The sequence below is a fragment of the Choloepus didactylus genome, chromosome Y (genome assembly GCF_015220235.1).
Source record: "Choloepus didactylus isolate mChoDid1 chromosome Y, mChoDid1.pri, whole genome shotgun sequence".
In the NCBI taxonomy this organism is placed as follows: domain Eukaryota; kingdom Metazoa; phylum Chordata; class Mammalia; order Pilosa; family Megalonychidae; genus Choloepus; species Choloepus didactylus.
Window position 1 is genome coordinate 4449194 of NC_051335.1, and position 18162 is coordinate 4467355.

An 18162-nucleotide genomic window follows, 5' to 3' on the forward strand; every position below is an offset into this window, starting at 1 on the left:
CTTACTACCTTCTTTCTAAGTAGCAGTTATTACTGTGTGATAATTTCTATGTCACAGGATACTAGATGAATTTTCTACCTATGAATCTGGGTATGTCATGCACCAGATCATATTCCATTAAATCTGTATTCAGATAGTAAGAACCTGTTCTAGTGCAGCTAGTTCTTAAAGTGGAGATTTGTCCTATTTTCCTAGGTTAGGAAGGTACATCCATCTATAGCAGCAATTCCCTTTAAATAAACCCAATATAAAAAAAATCCAGATTGGGAATAATTTCTTTTAAAAAAGATTCATAATACAAGTCTTGAAAGCAGTAAAAATTTCCTCTTAATTGAAATATGAAATGTTTTAAAAGCTTATTAATTAACAACGCAAAAACTAGGAGATGATTTGTAAACCTTTGATTTGTATTTCCAGGACATCATCTGTAAAGTGAGGTATGCCTAAAAGCTTATTTTGGACAAAGGGAGCTAGGAGAGGGCAGATTTCTAGTTTGGGAGCCATTGGTAGAGGAGTCAAAGGAGCATGATCCCTTAAAGAGTCAGTCAGTCTTCAGGTTTAGCCACGAAGTTGGCCTCCAAACCCTTCTGTCAACTTGCAGTAAATGTCCTTTCTGTCCACCCCCTTCTTCACCGCTTGCAAGATCAATTCAGTTCTGTGACAGGGGGCTATACACAAGTGTTTTCCGGGTAAAGCAGAGTTTATTCCATATGTTTATTTGTTCATTCGTTCAACTATGATTTACTAAGCACCTACTAGGTGCCAGACCCTGTGCTAAGTTTTGAGATGTAACCATGAGCAAGACATTAAAGGCATCTTTCCTGCTTTCAGGAAGCCCACAGACTAGCTGGGAGACACATAAACCAGGAATGAGTTTGGAAGGGTCGGCAAAGAATTCACAGAGGTGGTGAGCCTCCCTGGGGTGGGGACGAAGAGGCTCCAGCAAATACGTACAGAAAGGGCTCGAGGGGCAAAAGAGTTTCGGGGAACTGAGCAAGTTTAGAGTTTGGAGGGGGAAATACATGGCTGAGAAAATTCATGCACTTTATAATCACTCCAGTTTGCTTGCTCTCTAATCTTCATTGCTTTCCTCCCTTTGCCCAACCCCTTAAAAGACAACAGAATTTAATTTAGAAGAATCAGGTTTTATTTCGTGATGTGAACATTAGGAATTCTTCTAAATGGTTGAAAATATGCACAAAGGACTTGATCATTCACACTCAAACACACAGAGGGAGTTTGCTGAATAAAAAATGCTGCCTTGCCCATCCCACCTGCTGACAGGGACAATAAAGTGCCTGCCCAGTCCACCGTGCAGCTTCAATCTTCATGGATGTTGAACAGCTTAGCTACTTCATTGAGATCTTCATGTTGCTCACCATCCTTAATGATCTGAGGGACAGAGCAACAGCAAGGTACTAATTCACTTGATGTGCCTTCAGTCCAGGCCCACACAACACAGCAGCTTGGGCCAGTCCCCACATCATACTGTGAGGGGGTTGTGGGAGCAGCTTTCTATTAACCCAAAATGAACAGTGTGCCAACTCCCAGGCCACTCAGCCAAGCCCCAAGTATAAAAGAAATGTTTCTGAATCAAGGCTTTACCCATGTTCAATTTAGGCACAATTTCACCTGGGTGGACAATGCCTACTAGGGCACCTGATGAAGTTACAGGAGCATTTTCCAGCCCACACTTCCCATCTGCCTCTAAGAGCACCGACAGGCACCTACCTTTCTTGCTATTAGCATTTGGTTAAAGATGTTCCATAGCACGATCCCAACCACTACTTTGTCCCTGAGGTAGAAGATGACACCTTTGCCATAGTCCTCCCCTTCAACAGGTGCCTGTGGGACTGCAGGGGTTCTGGGAGGAATAGTGATTTCTGAGGCCTCAGACTCGGTCTCACTCTCTGATCGGATACCTGTCCCTGTGGCCAACCCCCCAACAAAGAAAGAAACAAAGTCAAAACCTCAGTTATAATGAGCGTGGGAAATTCTAAAGGCAAATATCTTTAGAGACATGCTTCACAGATGATTCATTTTTGTTTTTTTTTTTTCTATGCCCCTCAAGTGAACGCTGGCCTTCTCCAGCCCCTCTCCACTGACAGTCAAAGAAAGCTCTTCCTTGCCAGCTCCTGGGCAATGGGTCAACATGACCCTAAACTTTCTTCCCTTACTATCTCATTTTCAATTTATGCTATGGACAGTTCCTGGTCTCTGGATTTCTTCAAACTGAAGACAACTTCCTCTTGTTCCCTGAAAAACATCCTAAAGCTGCACTGTTTAGTATCGTAGCTACTCACCACATGTGATTATTTAAGTTTAAATAAATTAAAATCAAATAAATTTAAGAATTCTGTTCCTTCAGTTACACTAGCCACATTTCCAGTGCTCATCCACCACATGTAGCTAATGTATTGGACACAGCAGAAATAGAACATTTCCGTCACTGCAGAAAGTTCTATTGGACAGCACTGCCGGAGAGACACTTCAGCCAAAACAGAAGGCAGCTTCCCATATGGAAAAACCATAGGCAAGGAATTTCCTCCTAGAGGAGGGGGAGGGGAATGGCGGCAAGGGAAGGAAGCATCTTGTCTTCCAAGAACAACCAGGCTACAAGTAATCCTGCCCAGTGGACAAAGCAGTGACCTGGAAGTTACAAATACCTAGGGGTCTCTCTTCTGGATCTACTTCCCAGGAGAGGTCAGCATTAAGGCATGGGTATATGTATTACACTCAAATTACACACGGGAGAAGGAACTACATATATGTATAATATCTTGCTTTCTCCTTCTTAAAGAGCAATTTGCCCTTCAAACATTTCTGGCAAAAGGACAGAGAGGTTAAACAATTTGAGCCAAGGTCACAGAAGGGTGAGAGAATAAAGCTTAGGAATTAATGAAAGAGATGTGTGTGGGAGAAAAGTCCATTCCAAGAGAACTGCCTCCCATCTAAAGAAATCCCAGTATTAAGACCCAACAAATAGAAATAGAAGCAGCACAAGAACTATTCAGCCCAGTTCTTCATTGCCCAGGACCCACGCAGGATAGGAGGTCCTAAATTACCATTTTCATGTTAATTCCTGGGATTAGCAGGAAGCAAAAAAAAAAAAAAAAAGACTAAAAAGTTAAGGTTGTCTTCATCTCACAGGTCTTCCTATTTCCATACAGACAAACTAAACAGCCGAGTTGTTGAGCTAGCCATTGTCCAAAGTCTAGGTCAGATACCCACAATATTTGAGACTATGCCTTGACCAGGATACCAGATTTTGTCTGATCTTATACCACTAAAGAGTGAGGAGTTTGAATTCAGTTTATTTTAAAGCACAATATGAAGAAAGGCTTTCACTGACGGTTCCTTTTGGGCAATACAGAAACCCCTTGGTTCAGGAAAATTTGGACTGCTACTTCTCAACATGCTTCCAAGAGAAGTGGTTGGGCTTCCTTACCTGACTGCTCTGTGACAGATTTCGGGTTGTCTTGTGCAGTTGCTTTTGCAAAAACACCAACTGTGGGCAAACTACTGTCCACAAGACCAATAGCTTCATAGCCAACATCAGGGCCCAAATCACTCCTAAGGAAGGAAAGAGAAGATGGTGTTCTGTCAAGGGACTATGAAGAATGACCCAGTAGTACATGTTCTCTAAGACACTGCACTTTTATGCTAATCAAAGAACTTAACACATGTAGCAACAAGAGAAATGTCAAACTGATCTGTCTCCTGCTAGGGCATCAAGGGACAATCGTGAGAAAACATGATTATCCTGAACTGCTTTTATTTTCGTCAATACACCATTATACACATCACATATCCATAAAATGATCTAAATGTTCTTAAATTTATTTATGCTTTTATCCGATACATTTGGGGAGTGATGGGTTCCACTTTTACTATTCACTATCTTCCTTTAACTTGCCCTTAAACTGCCATTTTGAAGCTGTAAAAAGTGCACCATATTTATGGAATTCAGAATTGGAATGTTTTATGGTTTCATTAACCAACAGTATATTTCCTTGTAGCCTTCATTTTTCAAGACTGGAAGGCTTTTTATAAAGAGGCACCTTCATTCACTTGGTCATTTTATTTCAACTGCTCTTCCTATCATCGTGCCTTTTTTAATATGCTAGAAAACTCACAGAATATTTCGGGTACAGACACACCATGGTTGTGTAGTTATCTAGAATACTCGAGCTGTTGTGTTTCTGGTGCTCCATATTCTGTTATCTTCTTGACCACAGTAGCTCCCAGGACTCATGTCTTCAGGGAATAGTCTACAACTCCTTGAATTCTGTTCCCAGGCTCTAACTGATAGTTGTATAGTTATGGATTTTGTTATCATGTGATCTTCCTAAAACGTACTCCCATCGGCTGAGAATTTCCCTAACAGAAACAGCTTAGAGGCTCCTGAAACCTTGAAAATTTTTATGTATTCCATCTTTTGAATCAACAAAATGAAAAAGGGTTATATAGGGTCAGCCCTAGTGCTTAGGAATGTCCACTGCTACCCTTCCTCTACTCAAAGAATTGCCCGCATACACCTAACTTTGAATTACGGATCTTAAGGTTACGTGTGAGTGGGCTGCCTTCTTTCATATTTTGGTTTCATTAGGGCTAACAGCAAAGAACAAAATAAAATACACTGCTTGTCTATACCTAAGGGTACACTCTCGTTTCCACCTGCTATTGGTCAACCTGATTTTGCCAGAAGTAGTAATGCCACCTCCACTCATTCAATTAGTCTCACTTATGCCAAAGGAGACATCTTTTACCAGACGGCGACTCAAGGTCAGAATGCGTGGACATGCGATGGAATTTTTCTCTCTCTCTATGAAGGAAATCAAACCATAATCTTGGTCCCATTAATTCTGTGTTCCTACCAAATTGAGTCCCCAAGGCACACAACCATTACCAGAACATTGACTGATGCCAGTACGGCTTGGCAGCTCCAGTCATATTTTCTCCAGCCAGTCTTCCACTCACAACAGCGTGATCATGATGTTCAACTCGCCTCCTACCCAACTTTATATCATAGAAGCAAGCAGCATCTCCTGCCTTTGGAAACAAATAAATCTTGTGAACCCAAGATTAAAAAACAAGTTGAAGACTACATAAACTTTGAGGGCTGAAAAAACAACTTTGCAATTGGGAAAGCCATATGGATCACACTCCCCTTTGTCCAGTGTATGGATGAATGAGTAGAAAATGGGGGCAAAAAAAATAAAAAAAGGCACCCAGTGTTCTTTTTTACTTTGTTCTTTTTCACTTTAATTTTTATTCTTATTATTTTTGTGTGTGTGGTAATGAAAATGTTCAAAAATTAATTTTGGTGACAAACACACAAGTACATATTGGTACTGTGAACAACTGAATGTATGCTTTGTATGACTGCATGGTATGTCACTATATCTCAATAAAAATGAATTAGAAAAAAATAATAAAAAACAAAAAACAGAAAACAAAAGAAAACAAAAAAAACACAAAAAACAAAACAATACTTTGCAATGTGAACTAATTAATATTTTCCTTCTATAGGCCAGAAACTTACCTAAACTATCAGAATCAGTTGAGATTTCTTTTTTTCTTTTATATTCTGTGCCTCCTTAAAGCTAACCTAAATCATTTATGCTTCAGCTTAAACTTCTTTTCTTCTCATTCTGTTAATTAAGTATTAGCAGAGGCAGGATATTTAATAACCATAATTTTCAGAAAATTCTTATCTATACATGGGAACCAACTTTTAGATACGATTGCCCCTCACCTATATATTTTTTCCAAAATAATTTTTTTGTTACTCAGCATTCATTTATTCAATAAATATTTGCTGAGTACTTACTATGTACAAAGCATTATGCTATCTGGGTTGCAGAGATGAAACTGACATGAATCTTGCATGCAAGAGTGGATAACCTAGTAGAGGAAGCTACACAGCATTGTTCAAAATGACAAAACTATGTAAAAAGGCAATGTGCCAAAAACAAACAAAACAAAACAAAACAAAACAAAACAAAAAGGCAATGTGCCAAAAAGAGGCACAGACTGAGTGAGTTAAATATTTCAAACAGAGGCAGAGAACCCTCAGCTAGGGGTGAACAAGGCTTCATGAAAGATGTGGTATTTGAGTTCCCTAACCTTTTGTTCATCTTTGTGGCTATTCCAATTCTCCCAAAAGCAACCTAAAAATTCAACAAGTGAGCAGTGGCAAAGTAAACTATGAAATCCACTTAATGGAATATTACAGTCATTAACCTGTTTGCAGAATCTGAAGAAAACATGGAAAACACTTACATTAAGTGAAAAAAAGCAGAATACAGATGTTAACATTTGGTATACTCACCATGATCATGTAGAAGAAAGGAAAAAACCTATGCACAAGAAAATGAAGGGAAGGAAAACTGTGAAATTTTCTGTTGCACGTATGCTATAATAATAAAAGTATTAAAAAAAAAAAACGAAGAGAGGGAAATACACCAAAATATTATTGGTTGCTGCCAATGATTTTTCCCCTTTCTCCTTTTTGTCTGTGTTTTCTATATTGAGCACGTGAATATTTTCATAACAGGTTAAAAAAAAACAGCACACTTTATCTTAAAAAAAAAAAAAAGTTTAAAGGGAAAGAAAACCCCCCTTCAAGGTCCCTATGTTTTTAGTTGCAGAGTCTGTAATCAAACACAATACCCTTGTAATGATCTAACAGTGGGGAAATTACCTCATGGTTCCTCCATTCTATAGTCTTGTTTGGGTCATAATAGATTTTTAAAAACAACTAAAAATAGTACTAGAGGAAAACGAAAACGGAGTAATTTTCCTTTCTAGGGACTACAAAACTGCTTTATCCTCTACTCCCTGGCTGCAAGTTGAAGCCCAGGGAAGAGCAGAGCATTCAGAATACTGTGCACATGCCTGCTGGGGGCTATGCTGATGGCCCACTGCCCACCAAGCAGAAAGGGAAGAGCTCTCCTCCTGAAGGCACACCGTTTAGGTCATTGTGCATTGGCTTGCAGCAAACGGTCATCCCTCACCTTACAAATCAAGCCGTTCACAAGTTTCTATTTTCTACCCTCAGCCTCCAAATGCATTTACCCTATTTGGTTACACTGCCGAGGAGCTTTAGCACACCACCAGGCGGCCTTGTTCACAAGCTAGGGAGGCTGAATTGCACTGGGTCTTGCTGTGGCACACTAACCACCCAGATGTTGGAGCGTGCTTGGAGCTCTGCATTTACTCGGAAGCCACCAAAATCTGAATCTATTTCTAGTCCCCCAGTCTTGGCCAATTCAACATTGGGCTCTAGGCCCACGGCTGCCACTATGTGGTCAGTTTCTACCTGAGGGAAAAAAAGAAAAAGAAGTAATTCAGTCAATTATTTCCACTTGTAGCTGCGGATATAACTGTACATCATGTCATAAAGAACTGGGGCTTCGTTACTAGGTAGATACTTGGAAGAACTGAATGCAGGGATACGAACAGACATTTGCACACTGATGTTTATGACAGTATTATTCATAATTGCCAATGGATGAAGGTGGCCCAAGGGTCCACCGACTGAAGAGTGGAAGGGGGAAATGTGGTGAATACATACAATGGAATACTGTGTGGTTGCAGGAAAGAATGAAGTCGTGCTGCATGCAACTACATGAATGGACCTTGAGGACATTAAGTTAAGTGAAATAAACCAGAAACAAAAGGACAAATATTGTTTGGTCTCATTAATAGTAACTAACTATAGTGAGCAAATGCTGAGAGTTAAATTCAAGAGCATAGGATATCAAGAGATAGAAAGAGGGTAGAGACTGAGCAATTGATGCTTAAGGAGCACAGAATGTTCAGTACATTGATTGTAAAGGTTCAGAAATGGGTAGCATAATAGTGTGTGATGGTAACACAATATTTTAAGCGTAATTAACAAAACTGAGTGTGAGTATGGCTGAAAGAGGAAGATTAGGGTCATGTATGTCATCAGAAGAAAAGCTAGAGGATAAAAACTGGGACTCTATAACTTAGCAAAACCTAGAGCAGACAATAACAGCAGTTAATTGTACAAATATAAGAAAGTTTTTACATGAATTAGAACAAATGTATGTCATTATTCCAAGGTATTAATAATGGGGTAGTAGATGGGAAAAATACAATTAATACAAACTAAGGTCTATAGTTAACAGTCACACTGTAATATTCTTTCATTACTTGTAACAAAGGCACTATACCAAAGCTAAATGTCAATAATGGGATATAAGGGAGGGGTACGGGATTTTTTTTTCTTTTCAGAAGAAATGGAAATGTTCTCATATGGACTGTGACGGTGAATGCATAACTATGTGATTCTACCAGGAGCCATTGATTGTACATTTAGGATGGATTGTATGGTGTGTGAATAAAACTGTTAAAAAATTGGGGCTTTAAAAAATTATTGGTTAACTTACATCTAGGAAACAGGTTCTAAATTCTATTTCATTGAGGTTCCTCCCCTTCATACACACACACATACCTCATATCATCTAAGAAATCTACTACCCTAGTAAGGACTCAAAATCTATGACATAGTAGGAAGGGCCAAAGGGAAAGTGGTTTACAGTGTCTACTTTGGCTCTCATCATTCCCTATTTTAACAGGATAGTTAATTCAGAAAATGATGACAATCTAATGATAGCTGGCAAGAAAACATATCTACTAGAGTTAAGTGAAGGAGAAGAATGAAGTAAGAGAAGAGAAGAACTGGAAGGTCTTTTGGCAGCCCGTCTCCCCCTCCTTACCTTCCTGCCGTCTTTCAGCTTGATCAGTAACTTCCCACCACTGACTCCAACTGATTGCACAATAGCATTCGGCATCATGGTAACCCCCTCTGCAAAGGCAAGCAAGACCCGAGGCTGAGATGGGTGAGCCCACCACCTTCACGACAAGTAGGGAAGGTCAACGATACTTTTTGGTAGTCTACACTGCCATTACCATCTGAATGACAAACTTTCCTTATTATTTTATTTCTAAGGAGTCCCAGTCTGGGGCTAGCAGAAAGGAAGGAATTCCATTGAAAAAATCAATCATCAGTACACAGGCCACGCTAGAGAGCTGCAAGAACCTAAACCCACAGTTCATTTTTAGCACGTGGAAGCATTTGGAGCCTCTGATTCAGAACATCTACATAAACACGGTTGTCTGGAGGATGCTGGAAATGTTTCATCTGCTGGGTGATAATGGCTTATGTCAAGGGGGTCCACAAAGAAGCAAACTTTGCCTTAGGAAACAGAGTGGCATATAGAGTAGAAATCGTCTCTCTACCTCGTCTGACTTTTTCCATGGTCCAGCTGCTGAGGTATTCGGGGAGGATCTTTCCCATGTTTCCTTTCTCAGGGAAGAGCTGAATCACTTCTGTGCCCAAGGTTTGAGCTGAGAAGAAGTAACAGAGTAGGTATAGCTGGAGGCAAAAGCCAATCTTAGGAACACACAAAGAGAAGTAAAGCAGGAGTAGACAGCCATGTATTCAACAGGGCAAAGCTGAAATCCAGGCCAGAGTTCCCATTCGTGGGGCACTGGGGCATGAGGGCCTTGGTGCTAGAGTTCATTCATAATGCAAATATGATAGGTGCCAAAACTGTTGTCCCCGGATTAAACCACACACTATGAACTCAGTGCCCTTACACCCAAGCAGTCACTTCAGGCTCACACAAATGCTTTGAGATCTCTGCACCCTCCTGACAAGAGGGCATGATTTCACATAGCTGAAAGATAATTTACGAAAAATGGTTGCCACGAAATAGTCAAACTTGAACTGGGAACCATCATGTGTCTGAAGGAAGTTTTTGACTTTACAGGGAGCAACAGTTAAATGATACATACTTTTTGGTAGTCTACACGGCCATTACCATCTTAATGACAAACTTTCCTTATTTTTTTTGTTTTTAAGGAGTCCTGGTCTGGGGCTAGCAGAAAGGAAGGAAAGCATCCCTGCTAAGTTGCTCAGATGGCAGCTTTTCAAAGTCATCAAGGGTTCCCTCACCAGAACTAGTCTCAGTGCTTAGTTTTCTACTATATAAATCTTAATCAAACTCTACAGATCCAGGCAGATACATCTCTGGAATTTGTGAGAGTCCACCAAAAAGTATGTGATATAAGACTAGGGGAAGAAAGTAGGTCACTCTCCAATACTCACCTTTTCTGCCAAGAGCACAGGCTAGTTCGCTGCCAAGGAAGCCCCCACCAATAATCGTGATTGACTTGACTTCCCTTGAAATCTTCTCCAAGGCTCTAAAGTCTCCAATCTGCAGGGTCATGCCAATTTAGTCCACTGATTTCCCAAAGGGACACAAGATAATAATACTAGGAAATATTTTCCTCTAAATCTTTGACAACAGTAATTTGCAGATGAAATCTCTCTTAGTATAAAGTGGCTCAATTATAAGGCTTTCCGTTATTAATGTAAATTTCTTTCTTCATTGTTATTTGTAACATTCCTTCTATCAACAGTGGTTCTCAACTGGTGGAAATTTGTCCCCATGCTACCCCTCCCAGCAGGGCACATGTGGCGATGCCTGGAGACACTTTCGGTTGTCACAACTGGGGGCGGGGTGTGCTACTGATACCTAGCAGGTAAAGGCCAGGGATGCTCTAAATACTCTACAGTGCACAGGACGGTCCCCACAACAAAGCATTATCTGGCCCCAAATGTCAGTGGTGTTGAAGCTGAGAAACCCTGTTCTATCAAGAACTTAAAGGATAATACAAATCTTATCAAATATCTACAATAGTCGCTGGAAAATTATAGCCGTTTTGTTTTATAAACAAAGCATGGTGCTAAGAAGCACAACCCCTTTTCCTTTTCCACTTGGGTACTCTTAACTTGCCTTCCCAGTCTCCACAACAACACTCACAATAAAAAAATGCCAAGAGGCTATAAGGAGTTCCAATGAATCAAAAGCATCAGAAAAAAACAACTATGGAAGGGCAATCAGAAGGAATTAAAGCAAGCAATAAAAAACCCTAAATGTATTTTTCTCCTAGGAGCTTAAAACACTTGAGTGAGGTATCTGAGGTATAAAGAGAGGATTCGACTTGCTGAAGGCCAGATAACAAGTTGCTGAAGAGCCATAAATAGAACTTCGATCTCCCAAATCCCAGGTGGGTACTTGGGGACCACAGGATTACACTGTCTCTTAAAACAACAAAACACAAAGCAGGCACTAAAGCAGACAATTACCTTTCTGAAAAGCGTTGTTGTGCTCTTCACTTCTGCTCCAGCCCTATCAATGGCAGACAGATTTCTTGGAGTGCCTCCTGGAAATAAGAAGAAACCCCTTTAGCCTAACAAGCTGGAGCTACTCAAACAATCACCCCACAAAAGAGGAGCTGTCTTCTTTTCAGGCTGTGGTGTGTGTGCTCCCTGCTGGTGCCACAGCAGCATCAACAGGATATACGGTTTTGTTTTCCTATAACTAGCCTCACAGCCGGCTTTTATCAATTTCCTTTGAGAAGCAGATTTGAGAGTCTTTCTTCAAGGCCCCTCCCCGCTCTCCATAGACAGACAAAGGCTTCACTTCTTGCTTCCAGTTTCTCTTTAGGATTTACCAGATATCACAGCTATGTTTGTTTAAGCAACTGCTTCAGTCTCCTATCTTGATTTTTGATTGGACCTGGCAATGAAGCCACCAGGCTATGTCACTTTCAGGGCACAGGGCAAAGGTCTAAGCAAGAAGAGAAAGAAGGCAACTTTTTTTCAATACATATCCACGCCTTCACTGGACAGAACAGCATGGATAATCCAGAAGGGCTACTGATCCAGGACACTTGTAGTTAGCCAGGCTTTGCACCAAGAAGGTACCCACCTCAGAGTCTCGGTTTCTGTCTTCTTAAGTTGCAGTAATGCCTTCTATAGGGAAGGCCTAACTCTAAGACTTGAATAAGCTGTATCAGGGAAGAAAGCTGTCTCCAGAAAGACTCACCTGTTGCAATCAAGCACTTTTCATAGGTTATTTGAGAGCCATCGTTAAGTTTCACCATGTTGCCTCTCACATCCAGTTGTACCACCTGGTGAAGTCATAAAAAAAAGACGAGATGAATTGGCTTTAACATTTTTTAAAGATAAAATCACAAAACATAAAATTTACCATTTTAAAATATACAGTTCAGTGGGTTTTGGTATATTCACTATGCTGTGCAACCACTGCCACTAAAGTAATTCCAGAACATTTCCAACACCCCCAAAAGGAACCCCATACCTATTAGGAGTTAGTACCAATGAAATAAATTAGCTTTTCAAATTTATTTGTTTATTTCATTTTATTTACAAACATTCCATACCCATACACTATACACACACACCCTGGTAACCTCTAGTCTACTTTCTGACTCTGTGGATTTGCTATTTCTAGACATCTCTTATAGGTGACATTATACAGTATTTGTCCTTATGTGTCCTGCTTATTTCACTGAGCATAATGTTTTCAAGGTTCTTCCATATTGCAATATGTCTCAGAATTTCATTCTTTTTATGGCTGAATAATATTCCACTGTGTATGTATCTCATTTTGTTGATCCATTCATTTGTTGAATGATGTTTGGGTTGTTTCCACCTTTTGGCTATTGTGAATAATGCTGCTATAAACACTGGTGTACAACTATCTGTCTGAGACCCTGTTTTCATTTTCTTCAGGTACATATCAGAAGTGCAATTGTTGGTTCATATGGTAATTCTATATTTAACTTTTTGAGGAACCACCATATTGCTTTCTACAGGGGCTACACCATTCTACATTCCTACCAACAACACATTAAAGCTCCAATTTCTCTTCATCCTCTCCAACACCTATTATTTTCTCTGTCTTTTTAAAAACAATAGTCATCTTTATGGATGTGAAGTGGTATCTCACAAATTACCTTTTGCCTAAAGTGATCCTTAAGAAACCGTTTCTAAATAACCATTGGCGCCATAGTTCCTGTTACCCAGTTTCTTTTAAGTGGCCAACATTTCCTAATCAGCCAACATTAGATCAAGTCACTATGGTCCCAAAGTTCCTGCCTGATTTGTGAAATTGTGAAAATGGGAAATAGAGACAGCCTTTTCCAGTTGACTCTGTTAACAACTCCCTTAAGTTCTCAACATTTTTAAGGAATGCTTTCTCCAACTTCCGGCCTTCACTGAAACTCAGCTCTCCCCTGAGACTAATTTACACGCAGACTGCTCACTCATCCAGTCTCCACATCATAAGGCCAGGAGGGGGTGCTGGCATTTTCCAGGCTTCCTGATGCTGCTGCTATTGCTGCTGCTTCTGGACTCCTGCACTCTAGTCCTCTTCTGAGGGACACCACCCTACAGCCCTTCACTCTGCTGTTCTCCAGCCACCTCCTGGCCCCTTCCCCTCATTCACTGAAGACCTTGGACCCTAGCTCATGCTTCTCTTCTGAGCCATAACTGGAATACTGTTATCAATTAAAACCACTTCTACCTCAAATACCCTACTTATTTCCATCCTTTGAGCTTTCTTCCATTATCACTCTCACTTATACTTGTTCTTAAATGTTTTTGTTTTATGCTCCCTGTATAATCTAGGCCAATGGTGGATCATCCAAACTATTCTCTTACTAATACCCTTAATTCCCTTGCATCCTACTCTTTGTTATTGTTAAAAGCTTGAGCCTCAGAATCAAGAGAAAATGGCATTCTAGTCTCTGCTCCACTACTTACTTCCTGTGAGACCATTCATTCAAGAGATATCCATTAGGCACCTACTTTATTAAGTGCCCTATTATATGTCAGGCACTGTCTTAAGTGCTGGGGACACACTAGTGAGAAAGATAGGTATCTTCCCTGCCTCCAGAGTCTAGCAGCTAAGTCCATTTAAGCAGCACAAGCAACAATCAAGAGTGAAAAATGCTATGATAAGGTAGTACAGGTTGCTCTAGGGACACACGACAGGTGTATGTGATCTAGTCTAGGAGGACTGGGTAAAGCATTCCAGGGGCAATGACGTATCAGTTGAGATCTGATGGATGAGTAGCTTCTTCAGCCTCCTTCAATCTATTCCTGGTAAGCTCCCTACAATCCAATCCCGCTACGAGACCCCACACTTCTCACTCCCAGATAACCACCTTGCATCCTATTTTACTGAGAAAACAAGTGTAGCCATTAGATGGGCTCTTCTTCAGTTTCCCATCAGGGCTCCCACTTCCTCAATCCCCAAGTAAAAATGTATCCATATCCACCTTTACTCTTTTCTTCCAGCTTCTGGGAAGAGGCATCCTTCCTGTTAAGGATAACCCTTCCACTTGTGCCTGACATCTATCCATGCCTTCCTCTTCTGGAACCTTGCCCTATCAGTCATCCACTCATCCCCACCTTCTCTCTCTTATTCTCTTTCTCCAGATACCTTACACATTCAGCCCATTAACATTCTTAAGTCTGTCCCATACCAGAAATTTCAACTTTGATTCTGTTTTCCTCAAAGTTTTGTCCAATTGCTCTCTTCCTTTTCTCATTTAAACTTTTTTGAAAAAGTAATTTATCCTCTTTTCCAACTTTATGATGATATCTGAGCCACCAAATCTAATGGGACATTTTACAGTTCTTTTCTTACCAGATTCCTCTGCTGCAGTAACACTGTAGATCACGTTCCTCTTGAAACTCTCTCTGACTTGGTTCCTGGAATATCACCCTCTCCTGGGCCCACCTACTTCTCTTTATTTTTGTCTGTCTCCTTTGTAGGCTCTTTTTCCTAAGCATGCCTCCTAAAAGTTGGGGTTTCCTAGTGTTCCATCCTTGCCCTGCTCCTCTTCTCAACAGGTAAGTGTTCCCTGGAAGACCTCACTCTCTACCCACACATGGAAGACTCCCAAATTGCTATCTCCAGCCCAGAACAGGACTCTGAACATCACAGTCATATATCAACCTGACTAAAACATCTCCACACTGCTATTCCACTTCAAATGCAATAGTCCAAAGCTGAATTTTATCTTCCCCCTTAAACTAGCTCTTTTTCTTGTAATGTCTTTCTCAATTGGTGATACACTGCCATCCACCCAGACATATAAGCTGGAAATAAGTCATCCTTGCTTCCTCCCTCTCCCTTATCTACCACCTTCAATTATCAATTGGCGAGCCCTAACTATGAAAAGACAAACCACCCTATTTAAAAAAATGGACAAAGGACTTCAATAGATTTTTCTTCACAGAAGATACATAAATGGCCATTAAACACAAGAAAGGGTGTTCAACATCATTATCTATTAGGAAAATGCAAATCAAAACCACAATGAGATACCACTTCATAGCCACTAGGATGGCTATTATTTTAAAACGGAAAATAACAAGTGTTGGTGAGGATTTGGAAAAATGGGAAAGCTTTTATCGGTGGGAATATAAAATGATGCAGCCACTGTGGAAAACAGTTTGGTGGTTTCTCAGAAAGTTAAAAATAGGATTACCATATGACCTGGCAATACCACTCCTAGGCATATACCCACAAGAATTGAAAGCAGAGACTCGGACAGATATTTGTAAACCAATTCTCATAGTAGCACTGTTCATGATAGCCAAAGGTGGAAGCAACACAAGGATCCATTAACAGATAAATGGATAAGCAAAATGTGGTATATCCATACAATGGAATATTATTCAGCCATAAAAAAGGAATGAAGTTCTGATATATGCAACAACACAGGCGAACCTTGAAGATATCATTTTGAGTGAAATAAGTCAGACAAAAAAGGACAGATATTGTATGACTCCACTTACATGAAGTACTTAAAATAAGCAAATTTCATAGAGACAGAATGTAGAGTACAGGTTATCAGGGGCTAGAGCAATGGAGAGTTACTGAGTTATTACTTAATGTGTAAAGAGCTTCTGTCTGGGGTAATGAAAACATTTTGGTAATGGATACTGTTGATGGTGGCACAATATTGTGAATGTAACTGATATTACTGAATTGTACACAAATATGTGGTTAAAATGCCAAGTTTTAAAAAAAGATTATTTTTAATTGTGGTAAAATATATGTAACATAAAGATCATTTTAACCATTTTAAGTGGACAATTCTTTGATATTAAGTATGTTGACAAAATTGTGTAACTTTCACTGCTATTATCAGAATATTTTCAACACCCCAAACCAAAACTCATACTCGTTTAGCAATAACTCCCCATTCCCCCCACTACCAGCCCCATAACTACTCTTCTGCCTTCCGTCTCTATGAATTTGCTCATTCTAAGTATTTCATAGAAGATAAATCATACAATATTTATCTTTTTATATCTGGTTTATTTCTTTCAACATGATGTCTTCAAGGCTTATCCATGTTGTAGCATGTATCAGAACTTCATTCCTTTTTACAGCTGAATAACATTCCATTGTATGGATATACCACATTTTGTTTACCCATTCATCAGTTGATGGACACTGGGGTTGCTTCCACCTTTTGCCTGTTGTGAATAATGCTGTGATGAACACTTGTGAACAAATACCTGTCCAAGTTCCTGCTTCCAATTCTTTGGGGTATATACCTAGGAGTGAAATTGCTAGGTCATATGGTAATTCTATGTTCACTTTTCTGAGGAACCACCAAACTGTTTTCTGCAATGGCTACACCATTTTGCATTCCCATCAACAATGCCCAAGGGTTCCTATTCCTCCACATCCTTGCCAACACTTGTTATTTTCAGTTTTGTTAAATAATGGCCATCCTAGTACGTGTGAAGTGGTATCTCATAGTTTTAATTTGCATTTCGCTTAGTGGCTAATGATGCTGAACATCTTTTCATATACTTATTGGCCATTTGAATACCATCTTTGGAGAAATATCTATTCAAATCCTTGGACAATTTTTTAGTTGGGTTGTTTATCTTTTTATGATTGAGTTATAGGAATTCTTTATATATTCTAGATATTAAACCCTTACCAGATACATGGTTTCTAAATATTTTTTCCATTCTGCAGGTTATCTTTTCACTTTCTTGTTCATGTCCTTTGATGCACAAACTTTTAAATTTTGATGAAGATCTTATTTTTCAGATTTTTTCTTTTGTTGTTTGTGCTTCTGGTGTAAAATGTAAAAATCCATTGCCTACTCTAAGGTCCTAAAGATATTTCCCTATGTTTGCTTATAAAAGTTTTATAGTACTAGCTCTTATATTTAGGTCGTTGATTCATTTTGAATTAATTTTCGTAAATAGTGAGAAGTAAGGGTCCACATTCATTCTTTTGCATCTGGATTTCCATTTGTCCCAGCATGATTTGATGAAGAGACTATTCTTTCCCTATTGAACAGACTTGGAAAATACAAGACTTTGTGCTATATATATGTTACAATAAAAACTTTAATTATCTATTTTGTAAAAACTTACATTTTCACCTTTTAATTTTATTAAAAATTTTATTAACTGGTCATAAAAGATAAGTTTTTTAAAAAAAAATCACCAAGACCTGTCAAGTTTGCCTCTAAGCATGCCTCAAGTTCATCCCCTGCTTTTTATCACTTTTCTATCAGGAAGCAATATGATGATGATGCTATTAAGAGCTTGGGCTCTGGAATCAGAATGGCTGGTGTGCCAGTTTGAACATATTATGCCCCCCAGAAAAAGCCATATTCCTTGATGTAATCTTGTGGGGCAGACATTTTAGTGCTGATTAGACTGGAATTCTTTGAGTGTTTCCATGGAGATGTGCCCCACCCAACTGTAGGTGATAACTCTGATGAGATAATTTCCATGGAGGTGTAGCCCCACCCACTCAGCATGGGCCTTGATTACTGGAGCAGTATGTAAGCTCAGGCAGAAGGAGCCAGCTTGCTACAGCCAAAAGGGATACTTTGAAGAACGCACTGGAACTGAGAGAGGAGCTTCAGCTTACAGAGACATTTTGGAGATAGACTTTGACAGCAGAGTTTTGCTCCGGAGAAGCTAAGAGAGGACAAATGCCCCAAGAGCAACTAAGAGTGACATTTTTGATGAGCTGAGGCCTAGAGAGGAACGTCCTGGGAGAAAGCCATTTTGAAACCAGAACTTGGAGCAGACACTGGCCACGTGCCTTCCCAGCTAACAGAGGTTTTCCGGATGCCATTGGCCATCCTCCAGTGAAGGTACCCGATTGTTGATGTCTTACCTGGGACACTTTATGGCCTTAAGACTGTAACTGAATAACCAAATAAACCCCCTTTTATAAAAGCCAATTCATTTCTGGT

The 18162-nt window shown here is 39.8% G+C and overlaps 1 protein-coding gene across 1 annotated transcript in view; it reads right to left on the bottom strand.

Annotated features, from left to right (window-relative positions):
- Positions 1-1124: 1124 nt before the first annotated feature.
- Positions 1125-18162, bottom strand: part of AIFM1 (apoptosis inducing factor mitochondria associated 1) — a 48566-nt gene continuing 31528 nt past the window's right edge. The window contains 10 exon segments of the mRNA XM_037822876.1: positions 1125-1392; positions 1732-1928; positions 3449-3573; positions 4910-5052; positions 7184-7324; positions 8751-8839; positions 9274-9381; positions 10145-10253; positions 11189-11265; positions 11931-12015. Coding sequence (XP_037678804.1) covers positions 1321-1392; positions 1732-1928; positions 3449-3573; positions 4910-5052; positions 7184-7324; positions 8751-8839; positions 9274-9381; positions 10145-10253; positions 11189-11265; positions 11931-12015 — 1146 coding nt within the window. The 3' untranslated portion in view covers positions 1125-1320.